At 44.0% G+C, this 16,217-nt stretch overlaps 1 protein-coding gene across 1 annotated transcript in view; it reads right to left on the bottom strand.

Moving 5' to 3' along the window:
• GABBR2 (gamma-aminobutyric acid type B receptor subunit 2) overlaps window positions 1–16,217 on the bottom strand; it is a 301,965-nt gene that overhangs the window by 176,484 nt on the left and 109,264 nt on the right. The window contains exons 4-7 of the mRNA XM_081872653.1: window positions 14,453–14,554; window positions 10,244–10,309; window positions 8,747–8,947; window positions 3,662–3,898 (exon numbers count right to left, since the gene is read on the bottom strand). Coding sequence (XP_081728779.1) covers window positions 3,662–3,898; window positions 8,747–8,947; window positions 10,244–10,309; window positions 14,453–14,554 — 606 coding nt within the window. The remainder of the gene's footprint in view (window positions 1–3,661; window positions 3,899–8,746; window positions 8,948–10,243; window positions 10,310–14,452; window positions 14,555–16,217) is intronic.

Genomic DNA, 16,217 nt, shown 5'->3' with positions numbered 1-16,217 from the left:
TCATATATATATAGGACTCGTGTATGGTCTAAGCCTCTTGAGCTTGCCATTCGTAAGGTCGGCAGTTCGAATACGCGCAATGGGGTGAGCTCCCTGTTGCTCTGTCTCAGCTCCTGCCAACCTGGCAGTTTGAAGGCATACCAGCGCAAGTAGATAAACAGGTACCACTGTGGCGGCAAAGTACCGTATTTTTCGCTCTATAACACGCACCTGACCATAACACGCACATCGTTTTTAGAGGAGGAAAACAAGGGAAAAAACATTCTGAATGAAACAGTGGATGTATCATTTTTGGGCTTCATGCTGTGGCCACAGACATGTGATCTGATGGTGAATTTGGGGTGACCCAATGCAAAAATCCTGAGAATTCCTGTGGATCCATGCTTTGTAACCACGTTTTTGCACCATTGCAGTCCCAGGCAACAGTGGGTGCGTGATTTTTTTGGTGCAGGCTGTAGCCATGGACATGCTATGTGATCTGATGGTGAATTTGGGGTGACCCAATGCAAAGATCCTGAGGATCCATGTGGATCCATGCTTTGTAACCACGTTTTTGCACCATTGCAGCCCCAGGCAACAGTGGGTGCGTGATTTTTTTGGTGCAGGCTGTAGCCATGGACATGCTATGTGATCTGATGGTGAATTTGGGGTGACCCAATGCAAAGATCCTGAGGTTCCATGTGGATCCATGCTTTGTAACCACGTTTTTGCACCATTGCAGCCCCAGGCAACAGTGGGTGCGTGATTTTTTTGGTGCAGGCTGTAGCCATGGACATGCTATGTGATCTGATGGTGAATTTGCGGTGACCCAATGCAAAGATCCTGAGAATCCCTGTGGATCCATGCTTTGTAACCACATTTTTGCACCATTGCAGCCCCAGGCAACAGTGGGTGTGTGATTTTTTTGGTGCAGGCTGTAGCCATGGACATGCTATGTGATCTGATGGTGAATTTGGGGTGACCCAATGCAAAGATCCTGAGGATCCATGTGGATCCATGCTTTGTAACCACGTTTTTGCACCATTGCAGCCCCAGGCAACAGTGGGTGCGTGATTTTTTTGGTGCAGGCTATAGCCATGGACATGCTATGTGATCTGATGGTGAATTTGGGGTGACCCAATGCAAAGATCCTGAGGATCCATGTGGATCCATGCTTTTTAACCAAGTTTTTGCACCATTGCAGCCCCAGGCAACAGTGGGTGCGTGATTTTGGGGGGGGGCAGGCTGTAGCCATGGACATGCTATGTGATCTGATGGTGAATTTGGGGTGACCCAATGCAAAGATCCTGAGGATCCATGTGGATCCATGCTTTGTAACCACATTTTAAGTGGGGAGCGAAGGAAAAACAAAGAAGGGACATGAGAGGGGTGTGCAGAGAAGCAGCTGGCTAAGAATGCAGGAGAGTGATTTAACGGGAGGGAGGAAAGAAAGGCAAAAGCCCACCGAAAGCCAGCCATCTCTCTCTCTCTCTCTCTCTCTCTCTCTCTCTCTCTCTCTCTCTCTCCCTCCCTCCCTCCCTCCCTCCCCCCTCTCTCCCTCCCCCTCCCCCCTCTCTCTCCCTTCCCCTCTCTCTCTCCCTCTCCCCCAGCAGCACCCGCGCACAGAGAGGAATTCCCCTCTGCTTGTCTGGAGGGGAGGGGCTTTCCCTGCTCTTTGTTCCGTTTCAGCAAACACAGCAACGAAACAGAGGAGGGTGGGCAGTAAGGCCCTGAGGCAGAATGCAGGAAAGCAGCCGCTTCCTCTTTTCAGATTTCCCTTCTCCGTGAAGCTCCGCGATTTGATTTTTGCCTGATTTTTCGGCTCCAGGGACCACACATTCGCTCTATAACACGCACAGACATTTCCCCTTCCTTTTTAGGAGAAAAAATCTGCGTGTTATAGAGGGAAAAATACGGTAAATGGCGTTTCCATCCACCAGAAGCAGTTTAGTCATGCTGGCATGACCCATAAAAGCTGTCTGTGGACAAATGCCGGCTCCCTCGGCCTGAAAGCAGAGATGAGCAGTCGAATTTGACAGGACTTAACCGTCCAGGGGTCTTTTACCTTTTCCTATTTCATATATGTAATTGCCATAACTGCTTTTACTGTTAAATGGCTTCCGAGACAGTTTACAGGAAGTGGTTTATAACTAGAAATCGATAAATTGATAAATAAAAAACATACAAGTGATCCCTGTTCCCATGTAGTAATACAAAAATAGCTCTTATGGATCAGACCAAAGGTTCATGTGGTCCAGCATTATACGTTCACAGTGGCCAATCAGATGTTTATGGGAAGCTTAAAAGCAGGGCATGGGTGCAACAGTATTAGTGATCCCCAGCAACTGGTATTTGACCAGAGGTCATGTGTATCCATAATGAACAGCATCCACAGACAGCCTTATTCTCCATGAGTTTGTACAATCCCCTTTCAGAGCTGTCTAAGTTGGCAGCCATTGCTACAATTTGCGTTTGTGAATTCCAGTCTAACTATGAGCTGCACAAAAATCCTTATGATATGAACTGCAGCAGTTGTGTTGCATATCACCTCTTTCCAGCTGGTGGCCACCAAGAAGGGGGCAGAGATCCCTAGCACATGGTATATGGGTCTGCATATTATGGCTGGGATGAGGGTCATCTCCGCACAAGGAGACCACATTCAACTGCTCCCCCGTCATTAATTTACATAGATTATTATTCAGCATGTGTTTATTCTGCCTTCTAAATGAAAGATGATCTCTGAGGGGCTTTACAAATTTAATGTTCCAGCATATATTAAAACGATGAATGAAACAAACCCCACAGCCAAACCATAAAGACAGAAGTAGGAACTAGCAATGGCATTCCCTCATAGACGGTCCCAGAGACTGTCTTCAAAAGCACAAGGTGCTGAAATGCTAACAGACAGTGTGTGGACTGAAGTTCCCCTCAGAAGAGATATGATGTCTAAGCATAAGGAAGAAGAAAACCACTGATGTCTTCTTCCTCTCAGCTGGTGAGAGCAACTAGGAGACAACCAAGTCCAGTTTTCACCTGTTGGTGTACTCTCAGGAGACTCCCTGACGAACGTTGATTACATTTTGTTTATGTTTTTTTAAAATGTGCCTTTATATAAACTTAGATGTACACCTCAAATATATAGTGCAGAATGGCTCTAAGGATCAATAACCAGGTTAGTCTAATACATGCTTACTGCCAATTAGTTTGGAAAAAGCAATCACCTGTGTTGCAGCTGGAGAAAACGACTCCCTAATTCTATATGCACCTTTTCAAACTGCAGTAAGACTAATCACAACCCTCTAGCTCTGATCATAGACTCACAGAATTGTAGAGTTGGAAAGGACCATAGGCGTCATCTAGTCCAACCCCCAGCAATGCAGGAGTCTTCTGCCCAATGTGGGGTTAAAACTCACAACCCATCTATTACCTAACTTTTTAGAAAAGCCTAGGAGAAAACCCATACCCAGTTCCTCCCTAATACCCTGATTATCTTGACTGGGGGCAGATTTTCCCTGAATAAACACCCACAAAGCAACAAAACTTTGATTCAGCACTCAAAATATTCTTTTCTGAAGTACTTTTCACAACAGACGTTTCTATTTCTAATAACCGGCAGCTGAAATAGCTCCCAGGAAAGAGACCGCTACCAGACTTCAGTTTAAAATAATGAAGGCAGGCTTACCGTTACACCAAAGAAGCTGGTCTGATTCATTGCATCTAGGAAAATTTTTCCAAGTTCTTTGTTGGTGTAGTTAAAGTCCTCAATTTTTTGGTTTCTGTTGGTGGCATTGAGAATCTTCATTGCTTGCTGAAGTGTTTTGGCAATTACCCAAATTCCATCATAAGCAAAGCCATGGAACTTACTTGGCTCAACATTCCCTCGCCTTTGATCATACTCCTCTTCATACTGCTGTGGTGTCTGTGTAAAAGAATACAAGGCCAGTTCACTGATCAGCATGTTAAAGTCTGTGCCCAAAATGTTAAAAGCTATGGAAGCCCTTAAGAGACCTGTGGAGCTCAAGAAATAATGAGAAGCATTTCAGGGCAGAAAAATACAATTTGGTTAAGAGCGGTAGTCTCGTAATCTGGGGAACCGGGTTCGCGTCTCCGCTCCTCCACATGCAGCTGCTGGGTGACCTTGGGCCAGTCACACTTCTCTGAAGTCTCTCAGCCCCACTCACCTCACAGAGTGTTTGTTGTGGGGGAGGAAGGGAAAGGAGATTGTTAGCCGCTTTGAGACTCCTTTGGGTAGTGATAGAGTGGGATATCAGATCCAAACTTTTCTTCTTCTTCATTCATCATGTAATATTGTGCCATCATGGCAACTAGTGACTCAGGTCATATCCCCACAATATGTTTAAAGCATATTTAAAGCATGTGGCTTCCTGAAAACAATTCTGGGAACTGTAGTTTGTCCCTCACGGGGATAAAATACCCAGCACTCTTAACAAACTAGTTCCCGGGATTCTTTCAAAGAAGCAATGTGCTTTGAATTTATGGTGCGGATGTAGACTTGCATTAAAAATGACTTGCCTAGACCTACCAAACTAAATTACTTGCACTTGGGTCCACTGAAATCAATAGAACAAGTTAGTAATGAAGGAAGTTCAAACTGGTTCCAAGCAATTATTCTTAAATCAGTTTTCTCCAAACTAATGATACCAAAGGCACACTTCTTTTCTGAATTAAAATGGGGCACATGCTTTATTTTGGCACCCAAAAGATACTTTCAGAATGTAAATGGGTAACTGAGGGCTTCTCAGTGGGCTACTGTGGTGGGGGTAGTTCTTGATTTGAAGGAGATAAACCCATGGCAGTAACTCGTGCAGCTGCTCAATGGACACCCCTCCTTTTTGCAGGGTCTCTCCACCAGGAGTGACTGAACGGTCCAATCACGCCAACTCCAGAAATGGCACAACACTGCAACACTAAACTCGTTACATTAAGTGTAAAATAAGCAAGATCTTCCTCATGTTGTTTGGGGCACTGTTGCCATGGTGAAATTCATTTGCTAAACAGAGCTCAAAATAATTGTTTGTGTTTACTAAGAGAAAACGATTTAATAATATCCATGCACCATTGAGGTGCATACGTACATGCTTTTATAAACAAGAGTCAACATGATTTTTTTTCCTCTTTCTCTCCCTCTCTTCAGGGTGAACCAAGGCTGCTTCAACCTTTGCAGCGCCTCTGATAGAACGTTTTCCAAAAATTACACCTGCTGATTTATGTTGCCTTGCCTTGCCTTGCTCCTCTCCTCTGCCCATCTGAAGTGCAAAGGCAATATGTCTGAGTCTTTTCTAATTCCTGGGTCCAACAAGGTTCCAATTGCTGGAATGGCCAGGCCAGCCACTACTTAGGTAACGTCCTAAGTATGGGTTGTTAAGGTAACAAAGGAAGTAGCTCTGTGCCAGAGGAGCAAATGAGCGCCCCCCCTCCCTCAACTGCCTGGTAGTTAGAAAGACAAAAGGGAGAGAGTTGAGGTTGTTCCCTCGGTTACCCATTTACATTCTGAAAGTATCTTTTGGGTGCCAAAATAAAGCATGTGCCCCATTTTAATTCAGAAAAAAAAGTGTGCCTTTGGTATCATTAGTTTGGAGAAAACTGATTTAAGAATAATTGCTTGGAACCAGACTTAGTTTGAACTTCCTTCATTACCAACTTGTCCTATTGATTTCAGTTAGAAGCTAGAAGCAAGCAGAAGCCAGGGAGAGACAGAGCCATGCCTGATTTCTGGTGGAATCCAAAGCTGTGGCTATGGGAGAAGCAAGACACTTTGGAGTGTTAATGCTGTGAGCCTCCCCAGCCACTGTAGGCTCAGGCTGCATATATGTGTAAATAAACCATATATCCTACAGACACCAGAGTCTCAGCTGTCCCTCGTTCCGAGGAAACCGAACTCTGGGTAAGTGCCTGGAACTCCTGGCCTCTCTGAGATTGGGGTGGTGTACAACAGTATTTTAAAGTGACGCATAATGCTAGAGGGTTTTTTTGTGCTGGATATCTTTAGTATTTGACAGGGGGGTTTTCCCCTCCCAAAAAGCACCCTGAAGCACTTTGGACAACGCTGCTTCACTTTGAAGCACCTCATGGAGATCCTGCTTCCGCTCTGACAAGCCCTGAATCTGGCCAAAGCAGCCCTGCTGTGGTTCTTGGTCCAAGACTCGTCAGAACCTTTTGCAAAATCCCATTACAAGAATATAATAATAATAATAATAATAATAATAATAATAATAATAATAATAATTTATTATTATTTATACCCCGCCCATCTGGCTGGGTTTCCCCAGCCACTCTGGGCGGCTTCCAAAAGAATATTAAAATACTGTGATACATCAAACATTAAAAGCTTCCCTAAACAGGGCTGCCTTCAGATGTCTTCTAAAAGTCTGGTAGTTGTTGTTCTCTTTGACATCTGGTGGGAGGGCGTACCACAGGGAGGGTGCCACTACCAAGAAGGCCCTCTGCCTGGTTCCCTGTAACTTGGCTTCTCGCAGTGAAGGAACCGCCAGAAGGCCCTCGGTGCTGGACCTCAGTGTCCGGGTAGAACGATGGGGGTGGAGACACTCCTTCAGGTATACTGGACCGAGGCCGTTTAGGGCTTTAAAGGTCAGCACCAACACTTTGAATTGTGCTTGGAAACATACTGGGAGCCAATGTAGGTCTTTCAAGACCAGTGTTATATGGTCTCGGCGGCTGCTCCCAGTCACCAGTCTGGCTGCTGCATTCTGGATTAGTTGTAGTTTCCAGGTCACATTCAAAGGTAGCCCCACGTAGAGCACATTGCAGTAGTCCAAGCGGGAGATAACCAGAGCATGCACCACTCTGGCGAGGCAGTCCGCAGGCAGATAGGGTCTCAGCCTGCGTACCAGATGGAGCTGGTACACAGCTGCCCTGGACACGGATTTAACCTGTGCCTCCATGGACAGCTGTGAGTCCAAAATGACTCCCAGGCTGTGCACCTGGTCCTTCAGGGGAACAGTTACCCCATTCAGGACCAGGGAATCCTCCACACCTGCCCGCCTCCTGTCCCCCAGAAACAGTACTTCTGTCTTGTCAGGATTCAAATTCAATCTGTTTGCCGCCATCCATCCTCCAACCGCCTCCAGACACTCGCACAGGATCGTCACTGCCTTCACTGGTTCTGATTTGAAAGAGAGGTAGAGCTGGGTATCATCCGCATACTGATGAACACCCGGCCCAAACCCCCTGATGATCTCTCCCAGCATGTAGATGTTGAAAAGCATGGGGGAGAGGACAGAACCCTGAGGCACACCACAAGTGAGAGCCCAGGGGTCTGAACACTCATCCCCCACCACCACTTTCTGAACACGGCCCAGGAGGAAGGAGCGGAACCACTGTATGACAGTGCCCCCAGCTCCCAGCCCCTCAAGACGGTCCAGAAGGATGTTATGGTCAATGGTATCAAACGCCGCTGAGAGATCCAGCAGAACTAGGAAACAGCTCTCACCTTTGTCCCTAGCCCGCCGGAGATCATCAACCAGTGCGACCAAGGCAGTTTCAGTCCCGTGATGAGGCCTGAATCCTGACTGGAAGGGATCCAAATGGTCCGCTTCTTCCAGGCGTGCCTGGAGTTGTTCAGCAACCACTCGCTCAATCACCTTGCCCATGAATGGAAGATTTGAGACTGGGCGATAGTTGGCCATCGTGGCCGCATCTAAAGATGGTTTTTTAAGAAGCGGTTTAATAACCGCCTCTTTCAGCGGGTCTGGGAAGGCTCCCTCACGGAGGGAAGCATTCACCACCCCATGAAGCCCATCGCCCAGCCCTTCCCGGCTAGCTTTTATAAGCCAGGATGGGCAAGGATCAAGGAGACAGGTGGTTGGTTTCACTCGTCCAAGCAGCCTGTCCACATCCTCAGAGATAACAGATTGGAATTGATCCCACGCAATTTGACTAGACAGGACTCTAGCACTCTCCCGCCCCGGCCCTGCTCCCACGGTGGCGTCTACCTCTTCCCGAATCTGAGCAACTTTATCTGCAAAAAACTTTGCAAAATCATTGCAGGAGATCATGTGGCCCGTACTGGGCCCCGATGTAGCAGGTGGTTCCGCTAAATTGCGGACCACCTGAAAAAGTCTCCTGCTGCTGTTTTCTGCAGATGCAATAGAGGCGGTGAAGAAAGTCTTCTTCGCCGTCGCTACCGCCACTTGGTAGGCTCGACATTGAGCTCTAACCTGTGTCCGGTCAGCTTCAGAATGGGTTATCCGCCACCGGCGCTCTAGCCGTCTCAACGATTGTTTCATCACCCTCAGCTCCGGGGAAAACCACGGGGCTGTCCGGGCTCCATGCAATCGGAGAGGGCGCTTCGGAGCCAAACAGTCAATAGCCCTGGTTAACTCCACATTCCAGCGGGCCACCAGGGAATCAGCTGAAAGGCCATCAACATGGGATAAAGCATCCCCTACCACTCTCTGGAAACCATTTGGATCCATTAAGTGGCGGGGGCGGACCATCCGAATCGGTCCCACCTCCCTGCAGAGGGGAAGGGTCGTGGAGAAGTCAAGTTGCACCAGGAAGTGGTCTGACCATGGCACTTCTTTCGTTTTGCTTTTACTTAGTGTCAGATCACCAACATCCATGGAGGTAAACACCAGGTAAACACCAGAAGAACCATGCTCTACCCCTTAAGCCCTGTTTTTGCACTACCACCTCAAGGTTTAAGACTGGGCTGTAAACCTACTATGACAGAAGTTTTTTGCATGCCTTTATATGCTCCAAATGGTAAAAAGGAAATCAAACTCACCCTTCCTGAAATGGTTTTGATCGGTTTTGAACTGAGAGGTTCAAAATCCACTCCAATGTACCCTTCCATGGCGCCAAGAAGGTTCATGGTGAGACAGTGAGATGAGTTAAGCTTTGGAATAGCTTTTTCCCACCAGTGGCTCTGATACCACCCAGGAATGATCCACTGATATTTAGGGCCAAACATCTTTTCATTAAATGCCTACAGTGGAAACATAAAAGAGGGGAGAAAGAGTTACAACATATATAAACAACTTGTAGAGGTTTAAATAATCTCAGCTATGATAGCCGCTCCTTAAAAATAAACACTGTTCTTGGGGGGGAAACGAACCTAAAGGAACACACACATTTTAACAAGGGAGACCCTAAATATATACTTATACGTAACTTAGAATCTGTACTGGATACACAAGAAGATGCCATCAACTGAGGACTGCTATAATACAAACAACTTCATAATTAATATGCCTAATGGAGAAGCACTAAGAGCTTCTATATATAGGCTTCATGGCCAAAAAGTAAACAAGAAGGAATGGGGCTCCAAAGTGAGAAAAAGAGCAAGACTGGAAGTCTGGTCCTTCTCAATCACTCAAGCTGAGCCATATGGATAAAGATGGTTGTTAGTTGGGATCTGGAATACTCTCCCCTCCCACAGCATGTGATAGGGATTGTCTGGATGACAAGGAATGTTGGGAGGTACCATCTGGGGGAACCCCCTGGGGAAGCCTCAGAAGAGGGAGGCTCAGAGCCCAGGGAGTGGTGGTGGGACCCTGAGGACAGGTCCAGGGGTGAAGTGGGGTGGGAGGATGGTTGGATGCTGAAGAAGCTACAGGCTTTAGCAAACAAGAAGAGCCAGGTGCAGAAAGCAGTGCAGACTCTGCAGATGAAGCAGAGGAGGAAGCAGCAGAGTCTGCAGAAGCAGCCCAGGAGCTTGCCATCCCTACTGTACTAAGCTCCCCTCCCCTCCAAGGACACAGAGGGCTATGCCTGCAGCAGAACAAAGAACAAAGTTCCCCCCACCATTGTAGTTTAAGGCTGCTTGGGAAACTTCTGGCTGAGGAGGAGTCTCAGCGGGGAGAAGAGCGCAGAGGCCTTCAGTCCTGGCAATTGCTTAATGGGAGCAAGTCCGGCTGGGAAGCATTGCCAAGCTGTATGCCATTTACCTAAATAAAGAATTAAATACACTGAGTCTTGTATTTAAGAGCTGCATCTGAGCCAGTGCTGACACCATGCCACCCTCTCTCTTGGCATGTGTAGTTGCATAGCTTCCTGCAAAATGGCCTGTCCATTTATTTCTAACTAAGGCCCTCTCAAAGTCTTCTGCCTTGTCCAAAAGCCAACATGCCCTTTCGTCCATCAGCTGGGAAAATTTATTGCTTTCCCTTTAATTGTCAAGGTGGCATACATAGAGTTCCCAAGTTATCTCCCATCAAGGCATTGGCCAAACCCAAGTCTGCAGAGATCCCCTCTTTTTCTCCCTCTCTTTTTCTTTACTTACACAGCAGAATACTTTTGCCGCCATTTCCTCATTGAACTGGCCAAGGATAATTCGGACATCATTTCCCTGCAGAATACAATAAAAAGTGACGTATTAGTGAAATCACCACCTTCTCCTCCTCTCACAGATCACAGGTGTGAGATAATTAGTAATTATTTAATAATAATTAGTAATTGTTTTTTTATTGCCACCAGCTCATATACCATTAACAATACATAAGGCACCGTAAAAAGCCTGAAATGACTAGCTCATCAAGAAAGTTTAAACAGCCACGTAGGCCTGCTCACATATTTTTATTTGTGAAAATATATTTTTCACAAATATAAAAAATATATTTTTTATTTGTTTTTATTATTGCTTGTAAGCCGCTCTGAGCCCGGCCTTGGCTGGGGAGGGCGGGGTATAAATAAAAAATTATTATTATTATTATTATTATTATTATTATTATTATTATTATTATTAAATGGCTTTCAAAAGACACCTGAAAATAAAAAAGTGAGGATAACTGCTGAATCTTTGCTGGAAGAGTATTTCACATCACAGGACTCACAACACTAAAAGCCTAACTTCTGGCAAAAGCCAATCAGGGTTCTGTAACATGGGGGGGCAACCAACAGTGCTCTTTCAGATGAGTCCATTAATTACCGTATTTTTTGCTCTATAAGACTCACTTTTTCCCTCCTAAAAAGTAAGGGGAAATGTGTGTGCGTCTTATGGAGCGAATGCAGGCTGCACAGCTATCCCAGAAGCCAGAACAGCAAGAGGGATTGCTGCTTTCACTGCGCAGCGATCCCTCTTGCTGTTCTGGCTTCTGAGATTCAGAATAATTTTTTTCTTGTTTTCCTCCTCCAAAAACTAGGTGCGTCTTGTGGTCTGGTGCGTCTCATAGAGCGAAAAATACGGTAAGCTGAGGTCCAAAGGCTTAGGTGGTCCATACAGCATCCTTTATAATGCCTTATATTACTGAAATGCTCTTTGTTTATAGAAAAAAATTAATTGGTGCTTCATATTTTACACCAACAAGCACCTCCCAGGTAGTCTAGGATTCAGATATCACCAGAAGTGGCACCATGTGTTGAGGCAGAACCACAACCAACCAGCACCAGATTCGCTGCTGCTTAACCTGGACGGGGGTTGGGAAGCAATGAGTTTGTTTGTTTGTTTGTTTGTTTGTTTGTTTGTTTGTTTGTTTGTTAAAACTATTAATAATCTGCCCTTCATTGGGAGATGCTAGGCAGCAGATACACACAAACCAAACCCAAAACTAAACAGTAAAATAAAAATACTGTAAAAATAAATAAATACAGAATTCAGGTACAACTAAAACCAGCAGCAGAAACAAAACTTCAGCTACTCAATGCACATCCCCTCTCGCGGAAAGCCTAAGCGAAGAGGCATGACTTCACCTGCCAAGGAAAATGGCACCAATGTCATGGTAAGAAACACCTCAGAGGGGAGGAGATAGTGAAACTCAATAGGCCGAATTCTGAGCAGTGTCTGGTATAGCCAAGTTCACTCTTAAAAGATGATACAGAAAGGGCAAAATGAAAATATTTTGAAATGTCAAGACATTGCTGAGTGTGAAAGTATCTTTGCACTGCTTTGGGGGGTGTTTTTTTAGATATAAATTGTTGCTCATGTGGATAGTGTGCTAAGCAGCCATCCTGTATTTTACTAAACTTTTTTTAAAAAAAATTATCAAAATGTTTCAAAAATGTCTGCAGGCACAAGGGAGTGGAAAACACAGATACAGTGCAGGGGTTGCCATTGACGGTCTCTTCAAAATGATCACTTCTGTATTTTCATCAGTGCTGGCTATCCTTCTTGGGAATGAGTCTGGTTTTTCTAGGAGATAGCTTGGGAAAAACCCTGAATAATGAATTTCAGCAGAGACTAAGGCAAGAGACCATAAATTAAAGTGCAAAGGGTAACGACAGCTCAATAACAATGTCTCAAAATCTCTAGAAAGCTTCAAACAATTGTTTTGTTTTGCTTTCTTTGTAATAGTACTGCCATCAGCATCTTTTTGCTGCCCATGGCAGCTTTTGTGTGCCAGCACCCACGACACTTTTATCAAGATTTGAGTACCAGTACCTCAATTTTTACTAAAGAAAGTCCTGGTATACACACACAAAAAGGTGGCAGTCTTTGGTTTCCATTGTTAAATTTCTCCATCCATTACCTGTGCAAATTAAGTTCAGGGCGCTTGATTAGAAAGTAAAAATAATAAATAATAAAAATATTAAAAATATTAATATTTTTAATATTAAAAATATTAAAAATAAAATAAAAACAAAAATCAAGATATCAAGGACTGAATTTTTGACACTAGAATGAACTACTTAAAAAAACAACACTCCGTATGGTCACTGAAAAACATGCATTTCATCAGATTTTTGAGAAGCACACACTGCACCTAATGCATTAATGTCTGGTTTTGCTGAGACCAGAATATAAAAAGATAGAAAGATGGGCATTAAGAATTTAGATGTGTATGCCCTACTTTTTATCTGCAGCAATTCACACAGAAGGTATGAAGTGTCAATCAACTGGAATAGCATCTGCTTCCTAGCAGGGAACCTTTATCTCCTACTACTTTTGGTCAGTCCTGAAGGGCTAATGTAATAAACATGAAAATTATAATCTACTGTTCAGCATCTAGGCAGCATACATCATAAAGAGAGATAATGGCAGAGATGCGGGCAAGACCAGCAGCAGAGCGAAAATCTCACGCACAGAAGGCTGCATTCAACTAAAGCAAATAACATAAGTTCATTTATTTCCAGTGGCTTTACTCTGATTATTAGTTAGTTGGATACTAGAGGGGGGGGGAAACATTAGTAAAGTTAACAAATCACACAAGTGCAATCACCCATGTTTAGTTTTCTCGTGCAAAGTGGGATTTTACTGTTGCTTCTTGTGGAAAGGGGGAAATAGTTTGCACACTGGTACGTGGGTCAAAGTCCATATGCATTCACCTCTAGGCTCATCTTGCCCCACATGTGCACACATTCATCACAGCATGTATATGTTGGATACATATTGTCACACACAGAGAATCATAGAATTGTAGAGTTGGAAGGGAGCACAAGTCCAGCCCCCTGAAATGCAGGAATCTTTTGCCCAACGTGGGGCTTGAACCCACAAGCCTGAAACTAAAAGTCTCATGCTTTACCGACTAAGCCACTTACCATATTTTCCGCTCTATAAGACGCACCCGACCATAGTTTTAGAGGAGGAGAACAAGAAAAAAAATATTCTCTCCCTCTCTGTGCAGCGCCCCTTCAGCGAAGCGGCAGGAGAAGCGGAGCCCCTTCCATTTCTCCTCCTGCTTCGCTGAAGGGGCGCTGCGCAGAGAAGGAAAGCTGTGCAGAGCCTCTCCAGCGAAGCGAGGCCAGGAGAGCAAGAGGGGTCAGTGCGCACTGATCCCTCTTGGTCTCCTGGCTTCAGGGATAGCCGCCCGAAGAATCCAGAGCACAGCGGGAGCACTCCCACTGTGCTCCGGAGGCTTCGCGTCGCTTTCACTGAAGCCATGGAGCCTGCATTCGCTCCATAAGACGCACACACATTTCCCCTTACTTTTTAGGAGGGGAAAAGTGTGTCTTATAGAGCAAAAAATATGGTACTTTATAAGATAGAACCAGCTCATATTTCTGGCACATGTGTTTATATGTTAAGCCAGTGCTATAAAGCAAGGACCAATGACTTTCCCACTTTCACAAAAAACGTGAAATTTATCAATGAACTCATAGCGTTCCATCTCTTAGATAGCAGCAGGAGCCCTATGCCTAAGTGGCACTCTATATTACAAATGACTAACTTATTTCCATTAATTTTAGCAGGTCTTCTTTGTGTAAGACCAGCATTAGATACATCCCTATTTTTTTTCTATTTGACACTCAGTTGGTAACTTAGATGAACACTTTTAGAAAGAACGTACCTAAGGGTGAGAGACTGAAGCATTCACAGCTTTTCTACTTTGCTCCATCTGACCCTGCTAGTGCATTTTAAAATGAGCCACAACTGCTTTTAATGCATCCAGTATTATATTACCTCCAATATTAATTCTTGCACCATTACAACACAGTATCCTATACAATACGATTTACTTCTTTATAATGGATAATTTATCAGCAAAATGCCAATTCTATTGCCAATGATTTTTTTTTTCTACTGCCCAGTTTGCTTCTTAATAATAGCTGCACCCACCTTGAGTTTTTTGACACTTGTACAGGGATCATTAGAGAAACTCTCTGTGTCTGAGATTTCAATATCTTCCCCATACAGGACACCAGTCAGATCATTCCGTACCTGTTGCAGATTGGGAAAAAAGGCAAAAATGAATTCATTGGTACCCACCACTGAAAACGCCACTGTCTCGCAACACCATAGCATGATTCAAACAGATGCCAAGTTAGTCACCCTTCCATACAGGTGTTATATTAAATCATATGGAGTGTGGGAGTGGGGATTTCCTGACAAGCATTCCAGGTTTGAGACTGTAATATCTGCTACACTGAAAATAACATGCTATGCTGTTACAGACAAGCCACTCCATACAAGAAAGCAGCTCCTCTTCAATCTGCAATACCCTGATTGACTCCTAAAACCTAAACACAATTCTTGAACCCCTGAAATGCAACATGAAGCTGGATCTTACAATGTGAACATTCTTTCTAAAGTTTCCTCACATTTTCTAATACATCCAAACGGATCCAATACTTCCTTTTCTGTTGTATGCATGTATAGCACCACGAACAATCTTCTCACTAAATACACAGATGCATTCTTTTTAAATTAATAACAATAATAAAATAAACTGGAAGTCAAAGAACGTATAAACTACTTGTAATGGTGCTGTTCAAGTCTTGCTACTCAAAACTGTGAATGTATTTATTTATTTTATAAAAGCACAGAATCACAACAGAAGAAATAAAATATTTTGTATTGTTCAGAAATTTCATTATACAATCTCACACACCATGTTTATATGAATGTAGGTAGTGTCCCTTCCCTTAAACGCAAAAGCAGAAAGAAATGCATTTTGCTCCCTGTTAGCTGACATTTGATGGAAGTTGATATTGACATGTGAACCCTGACCATCTCAGGAAAAAAATTATGAATGTTCAAAAACCTCAGGTGTAAGCCGGTGAATAATAATAATAATAATAATAATAATAATAATAATAATAATATCAGTATTCACTTGGATGTCTGGAAAATAGTGAAATATACAGCTGTTTGGGGCCATTCACAAAATTTCTCTGGGATTATTAGCACCCAGACATCAGTACCTCAGGTTACATACACTTCAGGTTACAGGCGCTTCAGGTTACAGACTCCGCTAACCCAGAAATAGTGCTTCAGGTTAAGAACTTTGCTTCAGGATGAGAACAGAAATCATGCTCCGGCGGTGTGGCAGCAGCAGGAGACCCCATTAGCTAAAGTGGTGCTTCAGGTTAAGAACAGTTTCAGGTTAAGTACGGACCTCCAGAACGAATTAAGTACTTAACCTGAGGTACCACTGTATTGAATTTCTGAGATCCACTTTCTCCAGGATCCCAATTCCATGACATGATTCGCAATCTAACAGCAGTGAATAAACCTCTATTTTCCTGTCAACATGCAAGAAGGGTAATCAGGAGCTTTGACAATCAATAGCAGAATAACCAACCCTCCCTTTCAAAGAACTTACTGGCATATTCACCAGAGATTTATACCATATTGTATCCCAAAAGTTCCCACTTAAACAAAACCACCTTACAGTCCAAGGTATGGCAATGCCAAACTTTTATTACTAGGGAAGCAGCAGCAGGAAAAAACTAATTAATTTGTTGGAATGCGCTGCAGTGCAAAAGAAGTATTTCCATCATTTCTTCAATAAAGGATCAAAGACTCAGCTTTGGAACAAAAGAAAAATTAAGTCCACGGTCAACCAGCTAGACAGTAAAGATGTTATGTGTTCTGAAAACAA

This window comes from Podarcis erhardii, assembly GCF_964252035.2.
Source record: "Podarcis erhardii genome assembly, chromosome: 8".
Classification (NCBI taxonomy): Eukaryota; Metazoa; Chordata; class Lepidosauria; order Squamata; family Lacertidae; genus Podarcis; species Podarcis erhardii.
The sequence above is the reverse complement of the archived record's forward strand: the minus strand, read 5'-3'. Positions and strand labels throughout refer to the sequence as shown.